A 21,507-nucleotide genomic window follows, 5' to 3' on the forward strand; every position below is an offset into this window, starting at 1 on the left:
GTGTCGAGTAAGGCACACCTTACAAGTAGTCTACTCATGTTGATTCAGTGCATTTTGAAGGAAAACCAATGAAATCATTCTGATTTGCGTGGGCACTGGGCACAAGTATTTTCCGTCGCTACACAAGGCTACCAACACCTCTTTTTACATAGTCTCTATGTATGCCAGTGAGTTACCATTAAGAGATGAACTGTTTGGATAAGAGGTGGTTGGTTGGTTGTGTTGTTATGTCACTGGATATGAATTGAAAATGGTCCAACAAGGTTGTGTCTTATAAAATGCCGAAAATACGAATTGAACTGAAAGCACACGAAGGATAACGAGCCTGTGATGAACAGAGCGATGAACACCTTATCAAGTTTCACTCAGTTCGTAGTACAACACTTTTCGACGGCCCCTTATTACAAAACATTGGCGCGGGAACTACCCTTCAGTGTTTTCAGCCAGCCTACCATTACGGTTTATGGTGCTACAACTAGGCCTACAGCTTACATTGTAACGTTTTTGGAGGAGCAAAAGGGTATGTGACGTTCAGGTTATGGAATAACTAGATAAATTAGCCATACAAATCGAATGTCATTGTAGACAAGTGCGAGATTATGGTGTCAGTTGCCTAAATGAAATCCGTGTTAATAACTTTTGTGAGGAACTAGCAGTAGCATGGGCTAGCGTAAAGTTTACTGTTAACGTTAGGTAAGCTGTTGTATTGTTTTTGTAAGTCAAACGTCCCGATATTAACAGCCAAACTCAAATGAAAATCCTCTTCTTGGTAATTTTAGTATAACGAGCTGCTAACGTTACAATATGATGCGGAAGAAGAAGCGTCCCTCTGTGGACCAGACTGACAGCTCGGCGGCTCTCGACGGGTCAAGTAAGTTAACTTGAGATGATACGTGAACTTACCTAAAAATGAACTTGACAGCAATGGATTTTCATGTGTTAGTCTCTTAGGGTTAACCATATATGATGGTCAAATGTGGGTATCAAGCAAAATGTTAAAACCACTGAAACAATTTGACATTTTTTTCAGAGCCGAAGAAGGGTCGAACTGGTGGGCAAAGACACTCCAAGTCTGTACAGGTGGTTCCTGATGAATCTGTATTTGTGCAGCTCTTACGGGAGGCCGGTGTCACCCTCAAACAAGATAGAGCATCTAATGAAATAGGTACGTTACACGAATACGTGTGTAACAGGTAACCGTTTAAATGCATATGAATTGTAAACTTTTTTTTTTTTTACTTTTTAGCTGTCGACCAAGTAGTGTTCCAAAAGCGATTACAGCAAAGCCTGAAAAAGCACCCCAGATACCCTGGAGTAAGTAGGATGTAGGCTATTGTGTCACAGTCACACCTCTGCTTATTCGCTGTATCAGTTACTGCCTGGTTTTGTATGAAGTCCCAGCCTCTATCCCACAGATTATTCAAGAGTTTATCACTGGTCTGGAATCACACATTGAAGATCCGCAACATTTTAGGAATGGCCTCCTCCCCTGTGTTCCACGTCTTAATGACGAGGATTCCAAGTAAGAATTTAGCCATCTGTCCACATGAGAGAAGATGAAGCACATCACACCTGACCTCTGATAGTTATTTCTTTTTTGTGAGATTTATAGTATTACTATCTCATAATGACTTGTGATGTAAGGTAAGGTAAGGTGATAAATCAAAACAAATTTGTGCTCTGTCTCCTTTCCTACCTTCTAGTTCAGTATCGTATCAGGAGAGTCTAATGCGGCTACTGCTTGGCATTGAGATGCTACAGGTAAATTTGTATCCTTTGCGTTTTTGAATTGATCCATAATGGCTTTTGTCTCATAAAAGTATATTTTGCTTTGTCTTCTTAGACCCCAGTCATAAATATATTGTTTGAGAAGTTGCCTGAGTTTATGTTTGATGGGTAAGTATATGTACCCCGTTTGTGAACTGATACTTTTGAATTGTTAAAACCATTGTTGAGAAAGCTTTCAAACATTGTCATCATCACTGTTATTTTCAGTGTTGGTGAAGATGGGCTGAATGTGCCCCGCATCATCATGAATCAGCTCAAATGGCTAGACAGAGTCATGGATAGCACTGTAGGTCAAACCCACAATTGTCAAAGGCACCTTTCAATTAACCGTGACATAAACAACTTCATGTATGTAATTAAATCATATGGGTATAATTTTAGGATTTGGCAAGTAAGCTCATGCAGCTTGTCTCTGTGGCCTCCCTGGAAGTGCAGCGAGATGTCATCACTAGTATTCCAGAAGTTCTGGAGGACTCTCAGCATGGTGACATTGCCAGGGAGCTCAAGTGAGTGTTAAGATTCTGTTCTACCATTACCAAACGCTCATGTAGTACACACAGTATGGTACATTATTATAACTAATGCATTTCTTTCTCATTCCTTTCACCAAAACTTAATCCTTTGAAGGAAATACTTGGTTCTTATAAATCACATCACATGAAATCTGGCTTCAGGTCCATGTATTTCTGAGTCTTGAGTTTCATCCCATCAGGTTCATGACTTGGATGGATCAGTGGTCAAATATCACCTCTTTCTTTCTACAGCTCTCTGCTGAAGGAGAACACTCAGCTGACAGTCCCTATCCTAGATGCCCTGTCCAGTCTGAACTTAAGCCCTACCCTCCTGGCTGAGGTAGCTCCCTCACACACACACACACACTCATCCCAACTGTCTCCGTCTGTGCCCTCAAGTGTCCTCAACCTTCTAAAGCACCTGTTTTGTGTGTGTGTTTGTGTGTTTGTGTGTGTGTGTGTGTGTTTGTGTGTTTGTGTGTTTGTGTTTGTGTTTGTGTGTGTGTGTATTTGTGTAATAAGGTACGAGGGGCTGTGATGACAACTCTCTCTGCTGTGCAGCTGGAGGACCTTCCGGTGGTGGTGAAGTTCATCCTACACTCCATCTCTGCCCCTGATGCCATTGAGGTTGGTGTCGCTCTCTCTGATGTCTGGATGGGACGTAGACAACATGGCTCACACTGCACCGTGCACCACACAATACAGCTTTTCACCAGAGACTTTCTAATGACGAGAGACAGCACTCAAAAAATCCTCCATAGAAATGCATGGCGTTAGTTTGTAACGCCAAGGCAGTTGTCTACACATATCCCGCCCCATCCGTGGCAAATCCGTTGACGTGAATACATTGTGCCAATCATGTGGTGTGTTGTGAATACATTGTGACAATCATGTGTTGTGTGCCTTGCGCATGCGCATTTCTGCCGAAATGATGCCCGATAAGTGCCCCAAAAAGCGTTGCAATATGGCCGCCAAGTGGAGGGACTTGCCTAAAAGGACTTTGATTTCACTACGTCCCTGTCATCTGCAGCCTCTCCACTTTGAGTTTGTAGTCCTCTCTGCAGGTAGCAGAGCATAGACTGAGTTATTATGCACTTGATAGAAAAAGCTCAACAGTTTCAGAGGTCTTCTTAAGTGATGTCAATTTGGTTAGGAACATTTAGACTTTCAAATTTGACAGAGACTCTGTTGGAAGTTGCTTCTGCATCCAGGAACTCTCTCTATACATGTGTAATTCCATGGATATTAGATATTAATAAAAGAGATTCGCCTCATCTGTGCTATTCAAAGGAGATTTCCACAGACTTCAAAGGCATTACAGTACTCTTGATTTGTTTACATCTGTGTGTGTGTGTGTGTGTTTGTGGCACTGGCAGGTTGTGACAGAACTACGTAAGAAGTTGGAACTAGAGCTATGTCTGCTGCCCCCAGTGCTGCAGTCCTCCCAAAGCCGGCCCAGGATCAAGGGTGCAGCAAGGTGAGGAGTGGCGCCAGCAGCAGCTGTGTCTGGCTCAGGATCCTTTTAAAGGACTCTTCACAGCGTCAAGTGTTTGTGATAGTGGACCACACTAGTGATAAACATTTGCAACCCAGTGAGACATCTAGAGTTAAGATGAACTGGGCCTTGACCATAAAAGCATATCCCCATATACGTAGGACCTTGATCTGATTCATTTGATGGTACTTTCCAAGGGCTAAGGCATTTCAAAATGCTGTGAAGACTATGCTTTTCTTAAATGTTCAGTAGATTTTCAGCTTGGCCATCATTAGTTATTGTGTCGTCTTATGTCATCCCTTCTTTCCTTGTTGTTACTTTAGTGCCTCCAACCTCCCAGCAGTCAGCAGCAGCCAGGATAGTGTGTCCCTCGTGCTGGATGCCATCAAGTCAGCCGTGAGATTCCAGAAAATGATATCTGAGGCTTGGCTCAAAGTGAGGATTAGATATGCTCAAGGAAACGTTTTTTTTTTCTTTCTTATTTCTTGATGTTGCATGGATGGTGTGTTGACTGGATGGTGTGTTGACTGTCTCTCTTTGGTTCTACAGGCAGTGGAAAATGTGGAGGAGATTGAAGATCACAAGGTACACAGACACAATCTGTGGCCAAAGACATGTTCTGCTCAGTTTACAGCTGCACACTGTGGGGCTTATAGTGTCTACTTCCTCTCTTCCTCTCTGTCTCCCGCTCCCTGACAGGTCATTGATCTCTTGGTGCTGTTTATCTTACACTCCACCAATGCCAACCACAGTCGCCGTGGGGCCGAGCGAGTACTAAAGGTCAAAGTTCGAGGAGCCCTGATCCAGGAAGCACTACTCCAGAAGACCTTCAGAGGTCACGGGCAGGTCAGCCAGCCTTGAGTTTGACGGGGAGAGGGAGAAACTGATAATCTGTGCTGTACACCTGTGAACTTTCCCCCAGAAAATACATTGAGGTTGACTAGTAGTTGTAAGGTGTTTGTAGTTTAATCCTTGACTTTTAAAATCATCAGCCTCAAAATGTAATCAGAATGCAGATTCTAATACAGATATTTACTTTGTAAAAAACTGGACTTTGGTTAAGCAAATCTGGAGTATGTTGTGCCATAATCAAGTTAATATTTACCAGATTTAATATATTCAGACAGTGATGTTATCATTTTGGGGGCAAAGTCATAGAATATCAGGGAATTTTGTTGTAGCAGCACAAATTTACTTGCCAAAATACATTATACAAATATATTTCCAGTCAGAATTGGTGTATATTTGGTTATTATCTTTACTGCTTGCTTAAGTAGTTGTGGTTAGTCCAGATTTGTTGATTCAAAGCCAATTTATTCATCTCCCACTCTAAAAAAGTAAAAGATTCTTGAATGCTACATGACTACTCTGAAATCTTTAGTTGGTATATAGTTAGGATATATACCAACTAAAGACTAAACTATATATTTAGTTGTGAACCCTGTATATTGTCAACTGTGAATACTTATGTGGTTCATCAAAATGAAGAAACCCAAATAGCCTTATTGCATCTTTCCTTAGTAGTGTAGTGCAAACTGCATGCTGTGCTGTTGCTCCTTAGGTCATGCGGGGATACTTCCCCTCTATCTTGGCTCTGGCCCAGAGTCTGGTGCGCTCCACCGATTCCTGTGTGGTGCCGTTTGGTGGCCATCTGTACAAGCAGGCGTTCACCACCTTCGACTCCTACTGCCAGCAGGTAAGCTCTACCACCTGGACATGGGTGCTACAGTCTGTGGGAGTATGCCAGTGCAAACTGGTTTGGCTGGATTTGCTTTGTTCTGCCTTTTCTTGGTAAACGGCCTTTTTCTAAAAAAAACCTGATGAGCTTAGTATGAAATATTCATCAGGAGACCTTCACGTGCTGTGGCTTTGTACATTTGTCTGCATACACAGTAGTGCACGGTCTCCCTGTTCAGTTAAGGAATGTTTTTGTTTTCATGATCCCACCAGGAATTTCTCTGTGCTCTACCCGAAGCCCCATGCTAGTTAATAGAGGCGGTGTGGGTGTGTTTGGTTAAAGGTGCCGTGTTGTGTTGTGTCCTTGCAGGAGGTTGTGGCCTCGCTAGTGACCCACGTGTGTAGTGGTCTGGCTGCGGAGGTGGACGTGGCGCTGGAGCTCCTGTGTGAGCTGGTGGCTCAGAGGCCCAAGGAGATGGCGCTCTACGCCGTCTTCATTAAGGTGAGGGCTCTCCTCTCTCTGCCCATCACAGTACAGGAGGACATTGTGCAAACATGTCCTCCTATTATGGATTGTCAAAATAAACATTACAAGTTTTCAATTTGCATACATCTGTACATTACCCTTCCTTTGTAGCCAAGATTTTTAGAATGAGTATTTTGATTGAACCATAGCATATGTTTTAGTAAAAAGTAAGCTCATAAAGTGAGCCGGTTATCATTTAATTGCATTCTATTTAAACATCACCTTCCTTGTGAGGTAGCCTTTGTTAGGAAGACAGTCAAGGTGTTCCATGCCAGTTAGTAGGAAGAACACTGCCAGTGTTTCTAGGAAGAATGTAGGGAAATAAAGTGTATTTACCAAGGGCCTGTAGCTTTCTCAACACTCAGCATGCCTTATCTCCCTTCGCATTGTGTCCATAGAGCAAGCGTTGATGCTTTGCATACCACACCTTCTGTATCTACACCTTGCCCCTTGCTGAGGTGTGTGTGTTTGTGTGTCTCTGTGTGTGTGTGTGTGTGTCTGTGGGTCTCTGTGTGTGTGTGTGTGTGTGTGTGTGCAGGGGATCCTGGACTACATGGACAATCTGAGTCCCCAGCAGATCCGCCGTCTCTTCCAACTGCTGAGCGGAGTGGCGTTCGGAGCGGAGCAGCAGGGCGCTCACATCCAGGTGAGGCTGAAGGCCTGCAGAGCCCGTCTGGCCAATCAGATCAAACCAACCTCAAGTAGATGGGTTCTGACCAAGGGTTCTCCTGTTAAGAATGCATTTGTCCTTGCTACCACCATCTTTTACTTGGTTCATGCCTTGGGCACTGTAAAGAACATTGAGACCAATATCCATTGTTAATCATGCTTTATAAATCAGTTGTAATTGAATTGATCTTAACAAAATTAGGATAATTGAATTGGGGAGGAAATCTAATGGAGGTATAGAAATGTAGTCGCTGAATTATGGGTAGAGTTAATGTCCAGTACATAGAATAAAGTCACGTTTGACCTGCAGGTTTGTGTGCAAAAGTAAGTGAGATTGACTCTGTGTTGTGTTCTGTCAGGATGACATGCACATAGTGATCCGGAAGCAACTCTCCAGCACCGTGCTGAAGTACAAGCGCATTGGCATCATTGGCGCCGTCATGGTAGTGGGCAGCATGGGAGCCCGCAGGTAACGCCGCCATCTCAGTGCTGGACTCATGTGACCACATGTGCCATGGATATGAATGTTCTGATGTTGCATTATAGACCCTTCTAGGGGGATCTACTTTCAGCTGTTTCTGGCACTGCTTCTCTTACTTACTGTCACACACACACACACACACACACACACACACACACACACAGACACAGTGTCCCATAATCACTGATCCTGGTCTTTTTTTGTAGGAACAACCCTGAGAACACCCAGGGTGGCACTCTGCCTAAAGAGACACAGAGACAGGTGAGCCAACCTGAAACTGGCACTGGGCCCAGGAAGCTTTTTTTCCTGCACTACCTTGTGAATGTGTATGAGCGGACAAGCTGATTAAGTTCCTGTTAAGTGATTGTTCTTGCATTGGGTGTGTGTATTAGTTTGGTGTCTAGTTGTGTTCTTGATTATGTATATTTAATTCTCTCTCTGTGTGTGTGTGTGTGTGTGTGTGTGTGTGTGTGTGTCAGGTGATAAACCTGCTGGAGCTGGTGCGCTCTTGCAGCGAGGGCTCTCCTGAGGCAGCTGCTCTCTACTATGATGAACTGGCCAAGCTGGTGCTGACCGGCAAACTAGACCCTCTTATTCAGGTGTGTGTGTTTGTCACTCTAGCCACTCGCCTTGAACGCTGTGTAAGACACCCCGTTATCAGTGCTCTGATCTGCCTTGCGTCGTGTTACAGGCCTGGATCGGGAAGAGCGTGCTGGAGGACTTCCAGGAAGACTTTGTGGTGGACCTCGGCCCAGACATCTCAGGGTTAGTGGAACAGTGTGACTTGCTGCTGAGAGTTGTACTTTAGCTGATTCAGAGCCGGGTTCAAGGTTCATCCCATTCAATCCTATTGCATCATCCGTGCACTGGGCTCCACCCAGTCAGTAAAAGCTGTGCCAAAGTCTACTTCCTGTATCCGCTCTCACGCCTGAGGCTTATGGTGTCTGCCGCCCCCTGGCGGCTGATTGTATATTGCAGCGCCTTCCCCCTGCCGGCCTCGGTCATGTACAACCTGGACGAGGACGAGAGCCAGGGAGGCATCGCCGTCAATCTGCTGCCCCTTGTGGCTCAGGACCTCAGCCACAGGGCAGACAAGAGGAGCCAAGTGAATGACGGCGGCAAACGGTCAGTCGAGGTCACCTCTCCACGCTTTGGTTTAAACATGATCAGATTCAGAGTTGAGTAGCAGTACATTAGTGATATATAACACTGCAATGGGCAACAGATCTCTTTAAAGTTTCTGTGTGTTTGTGTCTGTGTGTGTCTGTGTTTGTGTGTGTGTCTCTGTGTGTGTGTGTGTGTGTGTGTGTGTGTGTGTGTGTGTGTGTGTGTTAATATCAACAGGCAGGTGTCTCCTTTGTGTTTGGCATCTTTCTTCCGTCTGCTGAGGCTGTGTGAGGAGGTGCAGCATCAAGGGGACTTGGAAGAGATCGATGCCCTTCTGGGTAAGGAGAACAACACACACATTAGTCTGTGGTCCATGTTGTCATGTTGTAGGCCATGGGAGATACAAAACAAAAACAAAATAAAGAATGATTTGTTGGTTAAAGCAAGTGCTGTGTATTCATAAATAATTTTGGTGCCACAGGGCTAGTGTGTGTGGATCCTTTGGAATGACCTGTCCTGTTCCCTGTTCCCATCAACAGGCTGCCCTCTGATCCTGACAGACATGGACGTGGTGGACAAACTGGAGAGCCTCTCCAAGACCGAGCGAGACTTTGTGTGCTCTCTGCTCTTCTACACCATCAACTGGTTCAGAGAAGTGAGGCCGCACCTGTTGATCCAACCTGTTGTTAGATTTCCTGGATATTGGCATACACCCAGTCCTTTTGTCCCCAGCGTTGCTCTTTTGACAGGCCTGCTTGTTTGCTGTGTGTGTGTGTGTGTGTGTGTGTGTGTGTGTGTGTGTGTGTGTGTGTGTTTACATCTGTAGGTGGTGAACGCATTCTGCCAGCTGAAGGACCCTGAGATGAAGATGAAGGTGGTGACTCGGCTGCAGAACATCACCTATCTGCAGAGCCTGCTGGAGAAGAGCCTGGCAGGTGAGAGGCCTTACACTTCAGCTGACTCGCACCTTCTCGCTCACGTTCTGTGCTGCACTCCTTGTGCCATTCGGTTGTTGCAATAATGTGCAGATAATTCTGTTTCCAGGTCAAGCTGGGCCCACAGCGGCTTGTTTTTGTCCGTAGACAGTAAAAGAAAGACTGTTCAGAGTAACTTAGAAAAAAAATGGTCATTCTAGTACTCACCTCTGCCTCAAACCTCCTAAGATCCTATTTTTAAAGAGGCCCGGTCTTTACCCTTGACTGAGGTGGAAAGTAACGAAATACATTTACTCACGTTACTGTATTGAGTAGTTTTTCTGTGTATTTTGTATTTTTTAAGTAGTTTATAAAATCGGTATTTTAAATTTTACTTGATTACATTTTGAGTGAAGTATTGTACTTCGCTACATCAAAAATCCCATCCGTTACTTGAGTGAAAAAAAAAGTTAAGACTAACGAAAACGGAAACGGAGAGAAAAAAATCGCGCCCTAAACCACTAGTGATGATGATCAGCATGTAGCCTACAACAGGACATGAATCAAGCTGGCGCCATGCAGTCTTTCTGAAAGTGATGGAGACTGGATCACGAAATGCATCAGATTAGCCTAACCTATGAAAGTGTAATTTCCGCTATTCCAATCGGTTGTCTCAGTTTGTTTTAGCACTAATGATTGCGGAGATATTTAAGCAAACACCATGGGATTTCGTGTTTTGACGTTTGTGCTCACTTTTCTTTGGAAAGAAGTTTATTAGCAGTTGTTTCCCCTCATTTTGATGTCTCTCTTTTTCCTGTTTTGGCCTTTGTTTTTAGTAACCTGACTTGGCTTTCTTGGAGAAAGACATTGCACCAACAGCGAAACAATTAGCGGTCCACTACTAGCGATGCTCAACTAAATAAACAAAAGATAGGCCTAGACTACCTTATGAATCGTGCAGGCGAGAGTGAGAGTGACCTTACACAGTTTTCACTATGATTTGTATACAAAATCCAGTCAGTCAAACTTTTTAAATTTTGTCTGACATTCATTTTGACATTTAATTTGGAAGTTAAAATATTCAGGTAAAATAAATATATGATGGAAATAAGTATTGAACGCTTTTTTTTATTTCTTTTTTTTTTTTTTCAGTAATTAGCCTAAACTTCCAGTGAGTCTATTCGAAATTTTCACCACACATTATATTAACACACATATAACAAATCCAAACATAAGAGTTTTGTGTATTAAAGTCGAATGACACAGGAAAAAAGTATTGAACGTGCCTACTGAAATTTCTTCAATACTTTGTGGAAAAGCCTTTGTTTGTAAAGACAGCTTCAAGACATTTCCTGTATGACAAAACTTATTGGTCGCAGTATCAGGTCTGATTTTGGCCTATTGTTCTAAACAGATTCCAGAGGTCCCTCTTGTGAATCCTGATCTTTAGTTACTTCCAGAACTATTTAATTGAATTGGCTGCCTTCAAGTCTTTCTGGAGCTTTCTCCGAGTGGTCCTTGGCTCTTGGAATTGACTATCCTTCTGACTCCCTGGTCAGAAATATTACGAGGAGATCCTGTGCATGGCTGGTTGATGATGCAGTGATGTTTCTTCCACTTGCAGATAATGGCTCCCAAGCTGCTTACTGGAAGATTCTGATGTTTTGAAATGCATCTGTAACAAGTTTCATTGATATGTTTTGCAACAATAAGGTTGCAAAGGTCTTGGGAGAGCTTTTTGCTTTTATCCATCATGAAATGTTTCTTGTGTGACACCTTGGTAATGAAAAATCTTTTTATAGCCTATCAATATGTAGGCTACTAACCAAGCTTATATTAATTTGCACAGATAGAAAGGATAACTACTCTCTATACAGATTCCAGCTCGTTCCTTCCCTTTCCTTGCCTTAGTGCTTTTTCTTAGCGTGTTCAATACTTTTCCCCTGTGTTATTCCACTTCATTACATGACTCTACTTATGGAGTTGTTTGGATTTTTTATGTGTGGATTACCTGAGTTATTACTAATGCCTGGTAAAAATGTTGTGCCCCCTGTATTCCACTTTTCACGGGCCCTCTCCTCCATTGGGGCCCTATACTTCCCACTTTCCCCCCCAGTACGATGTCCTTTAATCTGCTGAACCTTCTGCTCGTTTCCAAATATAAAAAAAACTCTCTGCAACTCAATATTGGCCTGCCTGCCTCCGCTGCCTGTGGGGGCTTTTCAGTTGTGCTGGATTACTGTTCACTGCAAAGCGACCCAAGGATGAGTGCAACTAACTTTGAAAATCAACTACTGCTCAAACTTAAAGGAGAACTCCGGTGATTTTTCACATAGATCTCCATTTCTCAACGTCCTTTTCAGGCAAGTACCTCCACTCGGCGGCCATATTGCAACACTTTTTGGGCACTTATCGTGCATCTATTTCAGCAGAAATGCGTGTGCGTAAGGCTTCACGACACCAATCTTGCTCCAGCAGCGAGATCACAACAGATGATTGGAACGATGTCTTCACAGCACACCACATGATTGGCTCAATGTATTTTACAACACACCACATGATTGGCTCAATGTATTCACATGTCGACGTTTTGCCGCGGAAGGGTTGTGATATGTGTAGACATATGATGTGTAGACAACTGCCATATTGGCGTTACAAACTAACCCCATGCATTACTATGGAGGATTTTTTGAGTGCTGTATCTCCTCATTAGAAAGTCTAAGTCCAACTTTTACTTAAAGTACATTTTAAATGAACTACTTTTTACTTTTTCTTGAGTACATTTTTTTTCCGTACTTTTTCCACCTCTGACCCTTGGTTATATCATCTGGCTGTACAGCTACACTGATTACTCTGTGAGAGTTAAGTGATTTCTTTATCCTCACATAAAAGGAGGTGATGGTGAAAGGGTTCACAGGTTGTGAGAACAGGCTGGCTGCGCTAGTAGGCTAATTTGGATGAAAGAGTGGGTCCTAGCCTGGGTAACGTCAGACCTCATGTCATTGAGATGGGGTCTGGGAACTACACGTTCATTTTCTCGTATTTGAAACGTGGTTTACGAATGCCCAGAGCCGTTTATTGGGCGCTGCGAATGTCTATCAAATGCGTCTGTATGTAGCTCATAACCGCTTTGGTGTGTCGTCATCATCTTGCTGTTCCCCCTCCGTTCTGTGATTGGTTCCTTCATTGAGGTGAAAACGAAGTCCATGGAATCCAGGCTGCCTAGCAGCGTGAATAAAATCGCACGCAAGGCAGCATGGAGAAACTCAGGCTAGGGAGGTCTGGGAATGACTTGTGACATTAGGCTTAACAACCGGATTAGGTCTTACGGGGGTATACTGACAAAATCCACCTCTGCAATAGACACATGTCTTTCCTCTCTGCTATAGTGACGCCTGGCTTCATGCCTCCACTGGCCAACTTTGACTGTGACGGCACAGAGCTCACGGCTCCAGCTCCTTCCTCAGCGCCAGCTAAGAAGGCAAAAAAAGGTAACCTCCTGGTGTCTGAAATGAGATATCTTTAGATTCTTCTATGCGAGTAACTAATGACCTAACAAACACTACAGAAATCATTTTCTATTCTAGTTGTTCTAACAAGCTCAGGACACTTTGCAACTACCTGTTTTTACATATATTTATTTTCTAAAGCTTTTTACTATGTGTATTTTAGATTATTTGTATCTGTGTGCCACACTACTCCACATCCAAATTGCCCCTCGTGGAGAAATAAAGTTTTGAATTGAATTCAACTGAAATATTTGTGTCAGAGCTCAGTTGAAAGTGGTGTGTTGCTGTGTCCTGTTTGTGAGTGCTGGAGCCAGTGGCGTTGGTGTAAGTGGTGTGTTGCTGCCCTGTAGATTCTGCTGGGAAGAAGAGGAAGGCTCGTGCCAGCAAGAACTCCTCAGCTGACAGCTCTCAGCTGGAGGAGGCCATCGAGGCAGAGGAAACGCAGCAGGTGTTTATAATCACAGACACACACACACACACACACACACACACACACACACTCTTTCATAATCAAGTTGACATTTATTACAAAGAATAACATTTGCAGACACCTGCTTAGCTGTTGAAATATGAAAGCTGCTGAAACAGCTGTCACAACTCTAAAACTTGAGCTTGTAATGTGACAGGAGCCTGCAGAGAAGGAGAAGGAGAGAGCAGGCATCAGTCTGTCCGCCTACCGCCCGTTCTTCAGAGAGCTGGACATAGAGGTGCTGGGCGTGCTGGAGTGCGGCTTGCTCTCACGCACCCTGCTGGACACCGAGCTCCACAGCAGGGTACTGTCAATCACAGCGCAATTATCCCTCCCACACAGTCATCACTGCCACACAGTCATCACTGCCACAGTCATCCCTCCCACACAGTCATCACTGCCACAGTCATCCCTCCCACACAGTCATCACTGCCACACAGTCATCACTGCCACAGTCATCCCTCCCACACAGTCATCACTGCCACAGTCATCCCTCCCACACAGTCATCACTGCCACAGTCATCCCTCCCACACGGTCATCACTGCCACAGTCATCCCTCCCACAACATAGAGGGCTTCCCACAACCCCCCCCTAAAAAAAAAAAATAAACAAACAAAAAAACAGACCAAAGCCAGAGAACCATCAAACATAGACCAGTCAGTCACTTCATAACTCCTTAATATTTAAATGTCAAAATAGTTTCATTGTAGAGATCTCAGACAGTTGCAAAGACCTAATCCTAAAAGTCCTAATCAATGCTCTATTGTAAATGTGCTGAATAGTGAAGGGGCTTTGCTGCCTGACGTTAATGATGGGCACTAGTGCGGAGCATGTAGCAGATAGTGTGCCGGTGCTCAGCTGACGGCTCCCTGTGGCTTCGTGCAGGTGCGCGAGGAGGTGCAGCTGGGACCTGCAGAGCTGGTCTTCCTGCTGGAGGATCTGTGGCGCAAGCTGGACTTTAGCCTGGCCCCCGCTAAGAAGGCTCCATTTCTCAAGGTACTCACACACCATAGAGCAACACATGGTGGTATATACCATAGAGCAACACATGATATATTTATCATTTTATCATTTATGAACATGGGAAATTGTGGGTCCCAAAGCCAGACCAGTTAAGAACCACTGCTGTATACACACCATAGAGCAACACATGATGGTATATACCGTAGGGTACACATAGAGCAGTGGTTCGTAAACTGGCCAAAAATATTGGAGGGGTCGCAAAATGATTTGCAGTCTGGATTAAAGAACTTTCTCTAAAGGTTTTTAGTCAAAGGCTGCCATTGACATAATGCCTTTGGTGTTGACATAGTCTATAAGAAGACATTTTCTGCCTCTGCTTCCAATGCCCATCTTGCAACATTTCGAAACCAAATTCTGCCGGTTAGAGAGAAGGGGGTCGCATGACTTAGCCCATGTTTTTTGGGGGGGTCACCAGACAAAAAGTTTAAGAACCACTGGTATATACCATAGAGCACACACCATAGAGCAACACATGATGGTACACACCTTTTGGAAACGTTGTTTGCATTAAACTTGGCATATGAGCTGCGAGAGTGCGGTCTCCCCCTGTTCATCAACACACCATAGAGCACACATCGTAGAGCAACACATGATGGGCGTTTTTTCTGATGTGTGTGTAAAGTGAGCCCTGAGTGGTGACCGATGTTGGTATGATGGAAAGGGTAGACAAACTAAGCTGCTCAGTGGCTGTGTGTGAAGTGAGATGTGATGTTTGTCTACCTGTGTGTGCAGGCCAAGGCTGACCGGACGGTGGGCTTCTCCCACCTGCAGCAGAGGAGCGTGCGGGAAGTGGCCAACCACTGCTTGCAGCTGCTGCCCACACTGTCCACACATCTAGAGAACTGCCACAACCACTTCCAGGTGCATGCTGTTCACATACACACATGCAGAGCCACTAATCCCTCCTGTGTGTGTGTGTCTGTGTGTGTTTTTGTTTGTGCGTGTTTCTGTCTGTGTGCGTGTGTCTGTCTGTGTCTGTGTGTTTGTGTGTGGGTGTGCATGTGCTTGTGTGTGTCAGAGAGAGACAGGAGAGATACTGGGGATTAAATGCAAGTGATCATGTGGGGGAAGACAGTTGTAGCGCCATCTTTCTATCAGGAAAAGTTTTTTGGAGACAGTTATTTATGCTGACTGTGTTTGTCTGTCCTTGTCTGAATCAAGAAAAGAGAAAAACAAACAAGTGAATGTGTGTGTTGTGTGTGTGTTGTGTGTGTTGTGTGTGTGTTGTGTGTGTGTGTGTGTGTGTGTGTGTGTGTCTAGACTGTGCTATCAGAGAACCAGGGCGTGGTGGATGCTCTGGGGGTGGACCTGAGGGAGCACCAGCTCATGTCCTCGGCCTATCAGCTGCTGCTGCAGGTGCTGCTGTGTATGTTCAGCTGGTCAGTACACACACACACACATACACACACTGACACAACCCTCAGCTAGTGTGCTTACACACAAACACACACACAAACACACACTGACACAACCCCCAGCTAGTGTGCTTACACACACACACACATACACACTGATACAACCCCCAGCTAGTGAATTTCCCCTGGGGACACAACCCCCACCTTGAATTTCCCCTGGGGATCAATAGTATCTATCTATCTCTATCTAGTGTGCTTATACACACACCCTTCACTCCTGTAGCCAAAGGGCCATGTGCTGTCTGTGTGAGTGGCATGAAGAAGCTGTCCAATAATGACACTCAACACTCAGCCTTCCTAACTCACGTTTCCTAACATATGAACTGTCAGCTCTTGCACTGTATCCAACACTTCAAATGCACTCTGTGTTTTAACCACTAATATTTCTAACCCTTTACAAAGGAGCCCACAAGCCTTTGCCTGGTTAACCATTGTTTCACCTTGTGAAAACTCTTAAAACCGCTACCTCGGCCATAGTATTTGAGTCTGATAGTGTTGCTGGTCTGATGGTGTGTGTGTGTGTGTGTGTTGTGTAGGTCAGGCTTTGGGCAGCAGGAGCACCGGGCCTTGCTGAAGAGCATGCTGGGAGTTCTGGCGTCCAGGCTGAAGGAGGGGGAGGCAGAGTTGAGCATGGAACAGCTCGTCAGGTCAGCTGCCACATCACAGAAGAGTCTGACTTCCTCACTGCAATTATAAATATTTGGGGAGGTGGTTAGCTTCTGCTCTGGAAAAAAACAATGAGTCATCCTCTAGGGCCAGCATTTGTATTAGATGCTATTTGTGTGCACTTACGTAGGCTTGTGTGTGTGTGTGTGTGTTCCACACTGCAGACACAGCTGTGAGTACCTGCTGAACTTCCGTGGCAGTGTCCCGAGCCTGAGCACGGCGCTGTGCTTGACCCAGCTGCTGACGGTGCTGGCCCGCTGTGCAGGAGGAGCCTGCCAGTCGGCCTTCAGAGAGCAGACGGGTACGCAGCTCCACGCACCACGCACCACACCCCACACACACACACGCAACACATACACGCTAACGTAGGCTCATGCCCCTTTTTCTGTCACTCTCCCTTTACCCAGCATCCCTTGCCCGAGGGTTCCTGTGCCAGGAGTGGGTCAGCGCAGGCGGAGAGAAGGACCGAGGGAACAAGCACAATGACACACTGCACTCGCTCCTCTGGTGTGTGTGTGTGTGTGTGTGTGTGTGTGTGTGACATGTTGTGATAGCTACTACACATTTGATATCCTGTAACAAATACTGCTGAAATTCCAGATAGTGCCTTCTTTAGTGTTTAATTATTGTCTAATGATTGTATTGGATACTGTCCACCTGTCCTGCGCTGGGTGAGCAGCATTTACCTGACGCATGTTGATGACGTGCTGAAGGCTGTGGAGGAGATTGCAGGAGAGGGCATTCCTGAGCTCGTCAGTGCAGCCAAAGACGCCAGCTCCAGAACATGGCCGACTCTCAACAGGTAAAGAATGCACTGCTTCTTATACAGGGTTCCCATGGGTCATGGAATTTCTGCAATATCATGGAATTTTGGAAAGTCTATTCCAGACATGGAAAGTCAGGGAATTTCATATTTTTGGGGGAAAGTCATTGAATATCAGGAAATTGTGTTGTAGCACTTTAAAGTTTACATTAATACAAATATTTCCGGCCTCAGCTGTGGCGCAACTGGCTGGGGCACCTGCACCGTACACCAGCAACCCGGGTTCGATTCCCGCCCCGTGGTCCTTTCCAGATCCCATCCCTGCTTTCTCTCCCATTCGCTTCCTGTCATTCTCCACTGTCCTATCATTAAAGGCATAAAAGGCCCCAAAAAATGTACTTAAAAAAAAAAAAAAATATTTCCACCCAAAATTGGTGTATATCTGGTTATTAGCTTTACTGCTTACTTGAGGAGCCCAACTTTGTTTATTCAATGCTCATTTATTACTTTCCCGCTCTAAAAAAAGTAATAGATTCTTGAACACTACGCGGCTGTTCTGAAATTATTGGTCGGCATATTGTACCATTCATTAGTAAGTCAGGGAAATTCAACATGGAATTTGACATTTGACTTGAAGTTGGAACCCTGCTTATACCTCCTATGCACAGAGCATCTGTGAACAGGAGTAAGTGAATGACTCCTAAAACGTCTGCTTGTCTTTCTGTAGGCAGACCTTTCTGGTGTTCTACAGGACCATGATGGCAGAGTTAGAGAAGGCAGTACGCAAGATCCCCCCTGGCAAGCAGCGTGATAGCACAGAGGTGTGTGTGTGTGTGTGTGTGTGTGTGTGTGCGTGTGTGTGTTACATTTCTACTGTATTTTACAGTGGTGCACACACTTTCACTGCTTGCAAGAGGTGGTTCAAAAGGACGATGTCCAGTGTCTATTTGTGTGCATTGCTACCGACCTACAAATGTGATCAGCTATGTGTAATATTGACAAAGAGCTAAAAATAAGTGCAGGGTTGTTTAGAGTTCAGCACTGTTGTTTACTGGTGTTGCTTATTACCAGGTTCAAAGCGAGAAGTTGCTGACATGGAATCTTGCTGTGAGAGACTTCCACATCCTGATCAACTTGGTGAAGGTACAATATTCTGTCTAAGGCAAAACCCACTAAGCTTTCATTCACCTCACTGCAGCCGAAGATTTTTCTTCAGAACCCAACCTGAGTCTTATCAACACTAAATGAACCCTGAATAAACCCTCAAAAAGCACTACAATACTCTAAGAAAAATGTGTGAAAGTGGTATTGAACTGTCTCAAGTCTACCTCAAACATTTGAAAACTGATAATGAGGTACATCTAAACAGTTGGTTGGGACCGACGGATATCTTCAATCCTGCTCTTTTGTGGCCGGCTATTTTCATAAACTGACATTTCACCCTCTCCGTTTTCAAAAATAACATTGTGCACACCTGTCAGTTTTCAGAAAAGGTTTCCTTTACACTAACCTGGGCATATGCCTTCAAGAGCATGCCAAACCTGTACGTGGCAGTGTAACGAGAAGCTCAAGTCCATGTTAGCCAATCAGAATCTCGAAAATATCAACAACAGCAACAAATCACTTCCTCTTTATCTTTTAAACTGACTAAAAATCTCCGCCTCGTCACATAAATCTCCGTTTGTACCTCTTTAGACGCAAACGAACAAACGGAGTTTTCCCAAAAAAACGATCAGCCCAGAGTTTTCAAAAACTCCGTTTGCGGGGGGATAAAACCTCAGTTTGCGTCTAAATGACCGGGTCAAATGCAGAAAAACATCACCAGTTGCATCGTTTTTGTTGTCGTCTAAACAGGGCCTAAGAGTGTTTTCAGTTAAGGCACATGAAATTTAATCCAATTCATATACGGTACTAGTTCATGATGCAAAAAACAACTGAAAGGACTAGTCCAGATAATTACAAGTAATCCTGAAAAAGCCTTGCATATATCACTCTGTGAGTGCTTCCAGCTCAGCTTGCACTGTTGTGTACATCCTGAGAAAAAAACATCAAATCACTAGTCAGAAAACAGCTTACACATACTGCTCCCTCCATCCCCCCATACTTCCTACTCCACTCCATCAGTAAACACCACCTTCAGAAATTGTGTGTGCGTGTGTGTGAGAGTGTGTATGTGTGTGAGAGAGAGATTGTCTAACTTTGGCCTTCTGTGTTTGCAGGTGTTTGACAGCAGGCCTGTGCTTACTGTGTGTCTGAAGGTAAGAGAGACCGACAATGATACTTATGTGAAGATCTTTTACCATTCTGACTGCCATTTAAATATTTGACCAGCTTCAGCCCATGTAGATTCATTTTTGCAATGCCTTGTTTTTCTTCTTTGTTGTACCCAATGTAGTTTGGCCGCCTCTTCCTAGAGTCCTTCCTGAAGCTGGGGATGCCGCTGCTTGATTTCAGCTTCAAAAAGCACAAGGTAGACCGTTAATCCATTACATGATGAATAATGTGCAATGGAACCAGTGTAGCAAACCTAAGCAATGTGAGTTTGACTACTGTGTTAAGAGATGTTGTTGTCTTCAGGAGGATATGAGTGTTAGGACTGTGTTAAGAGATGTTGTTGTCTTCAGGAGGATATGAGTGTGACTACTTTGTTAAGAGATGTTGTCTTCAGGAGGATGTGAGTGTTACTACTTTGTTAAGAGATGTTGTTGTCTTCAGGAGGATGTGAGTGTTAGAACTGTGTTAAGAGATGTTGTTGTCTTCAGGAGGATGTGAGTGTGACTACTGTGTTAAGAGATGTTGTCTTCAGGAGGATGTGAGTGTTAGAACTGTGTTAAGAGATGTTGTTGTCTTCAGGAGGATGTGCAGAGTTTACTGAAGACCTTCCAGCTCAGCACCAGGCAGCTCCACCACATGTGTGGCCACTCAAAGGTACCCACACCCTACTGGCCCATGAAGCACAGGATTCAAATTTCTACCGATTGCCTCTGTTGATCTGATGTTTGTCAAAAAGGCTTGGCACAGCCTCCACTTCCATTTCATGACATCTTAAAAACATTTGCAATGTTCATTAGTTAGCCATTACTCAAGTCATTGAGAGAGACTAACTGAGGATGCTGTGTCTCGCCGCCAGATCCGGCAGGACACAGGCCTCACCAACCATGTCCCAGCACTGAAGAAAAGCCTGGAGCAGTTTGTGTACCGGGTGAAAGCCATGCTGACGCTCAACCACTGCCAGGAGGCTTTCTGGTTGGGCAACCTTAAGAACCGCGACCTCAAGGTAAAAGAGGTGGATGTCAAAGGTTGTGCCCATGGCAACAAGCCCAAACAGTGTTGTCACTCAGGATGGTTGTGTGTGTTCTGCAGGGAGAGGAAATTCTGTCCCAGAGGTCAACACAAGGCAGTGAGGAAGAGGATGAGGATGAGGAGGAGGAGCAGCAGCCACAGGAGCAGTCTGGAGATGAGGTGCCTGTTTTCTTCATTCGTAACTCCCATGATGTGTGACTTGGCTGAGGTTCCTTGTTTAACTGCTATCTGAATCTCCAATGATGGAAATGTCCAATCTGTGAGAGGGAGGTGCACATTTTGCTGGTGTGGTTGGTCCCCGAGAGACATTTAAAGACATTTAGGGGCATACATCCCCATGAATGGCATTGTGTACAGTAGGGCTTAACTGAGCAAACAGTTGCTCTCTGGATCCTGATCAGTTATGAAATACATGTTGAATTTACCTGAACATGCTCAACAAATACTTGTTGGATAAGATAAGTTTGTTTGGTTGCTTTTGTTACAAGCTTATCATTAGACAAGAAAAGCAGTACGTTGCAAGCCCTATCAGTGTTCCCTAGAGGCACTCTTTGCATTAGTTCTGTACTTCTAACCTTGCTTCTGTTGTGTGGCTCAGGAAAGCGACTCTGACAGCAGGAAGAATGGCCTCAACAAGGAGGAAGAAGAAGAGGAAGTTACAGATGACTAAGAAGAGAGAGAGAGAGAAAAAAATCCACCACTACATGTACATGTACAGACCTGTTATTACTCATTGCAAATACATTTTCATTTATGCAATGCGTCCCTGTGTGTATATAACTTTTAGCTTCCCTTTTGCTATACATCTGTATGTACAGAGCAAAAAACGTACACTGAACACATATTCAGCATAGAGTTTAAATAGAACATGCAGCGTTCTATAAACTCTCCGATACTGATCTCCTCCTGAATATCTCTTCCCAGTATTGATAGTCCCTTTATTCATAATCAAACAACAGTTTTTAACAACACAGTTTATCAAACATCTGATGCACAGCAAGCCTACTAAACTGTCTAATGTTAAACATTGGCTAATGTATTTTGTCATGATACTGTTGATTGATGCAAACATTGACATAATACAGTTGATTATTGATGATGATGATAATAGCATCATTATTATTATTATTATTATTATGCAGTCAAGTGTATTAGTTGTGTTTAATTAATATTTACGGAGTTAATGTCA

At 44.3% G+C, this 21,507-nt stretch overlaps 1 protein-coding gene across 2 annotated transcripts; it reads left to right on the forward strand.

Annotated features, from left to right (window-relative positions):
• The first annotated feature begins 10 nt into the window (after nucleotides 1–10).
• Nucleotides 11–21,417, forward strand: fancd2 (FA complementation group D2). Of its 2 annotated transcripts, none has more exons than XM_042089037.1 (44): nucleotides 11–520; nucleotides 780–871; nucleotides 1,031–1,165; nucleotides 1,247–1,314; nucleotides 1,416–1,522; nucleotides 1,704–1,761; nucleotides 1,844–1,896; nucleotides 1,996–2,074; nucleotides 2,170–2,294; nucleotides 2,553–2,640; nucleotides 2,862–2,927; nucleotides 3,677–3,777; nucleotides 4,119–4,230; nucleotides 4,345–4,380; nucleotides 4,495–4,641; nucleotides 5,357–5,491; nucleotides 5,843–5,974; nucleotides 6,537–6,644; nucleotides 7,027–7,136; nucleotides 7,355–7,409; nucleotides 7,628–7,747; nucleotides 7,840–7,913; nucleotides 8,127–8,273; nucleotides 8,493–8,593; nucleotides 8,795–8,910; nucleotides 9,082–9,190; nucleotides 12,559–12,660; nucleotides 13,029–13,126; nucleotides 13,305–13,451; nucleotides 14,034–14,144; nucleotides 14,904–15,032; nucleotides 15,432–15,550; nucleotides 16,123–16,233; nucleotides 16,417–16,553; nucleotides 16,660–16,759; nucleotides 16,932–17,054; nucleotides 17,743–17,836; nucleotides 18,087–18,158; nucleotides 19,235–19,273; nucleotides 19,411–19,485; nucleotides 19,869–19,943; nucleotides 20,146–20,292; nucleotides 20,379–20,477; nucleotides 20,917–21,417. In XM_042089037.1, exons 2-44 carry the CDS (start codon nucleotides 805–807, stop codon nucleotides 20,986–20,988), a joined length of 4,299 nt encoding a protein of 1,432 aa, XP_041944971.1. In that variant the 5' UTR covers nucleotides 11–520; nucleotides 780–804; the 3' UTR covers nucleotides 20,989–21,417. The 2 variants fall into 2 exon arrangements, with proteins under 2 accessions (XP_041944971.1, XP_041944970.1); XM_042089036.1 differs by having other exon boundaries at nucleotides 12–520; nucleotides 2,823–2,927.
• Nucleotides 21,418–21,507: the final 90 nt, after the last annotated feature.

This window comes from Alosa sapidissima, chromosome 4, assembly GCF_018492685.1.
Source record: "Alosa sapidissima isolate fAloSap1 chromosome 4, fAloSap1.pri, whole genome shotgun sequence".
Classification (NCBI taxonomy): Eukaryota; Metazoa; Chordata; class Actinopteri; order Clupeiformes; family Clupeidae; genus Alosa; species Alosa sapidissima.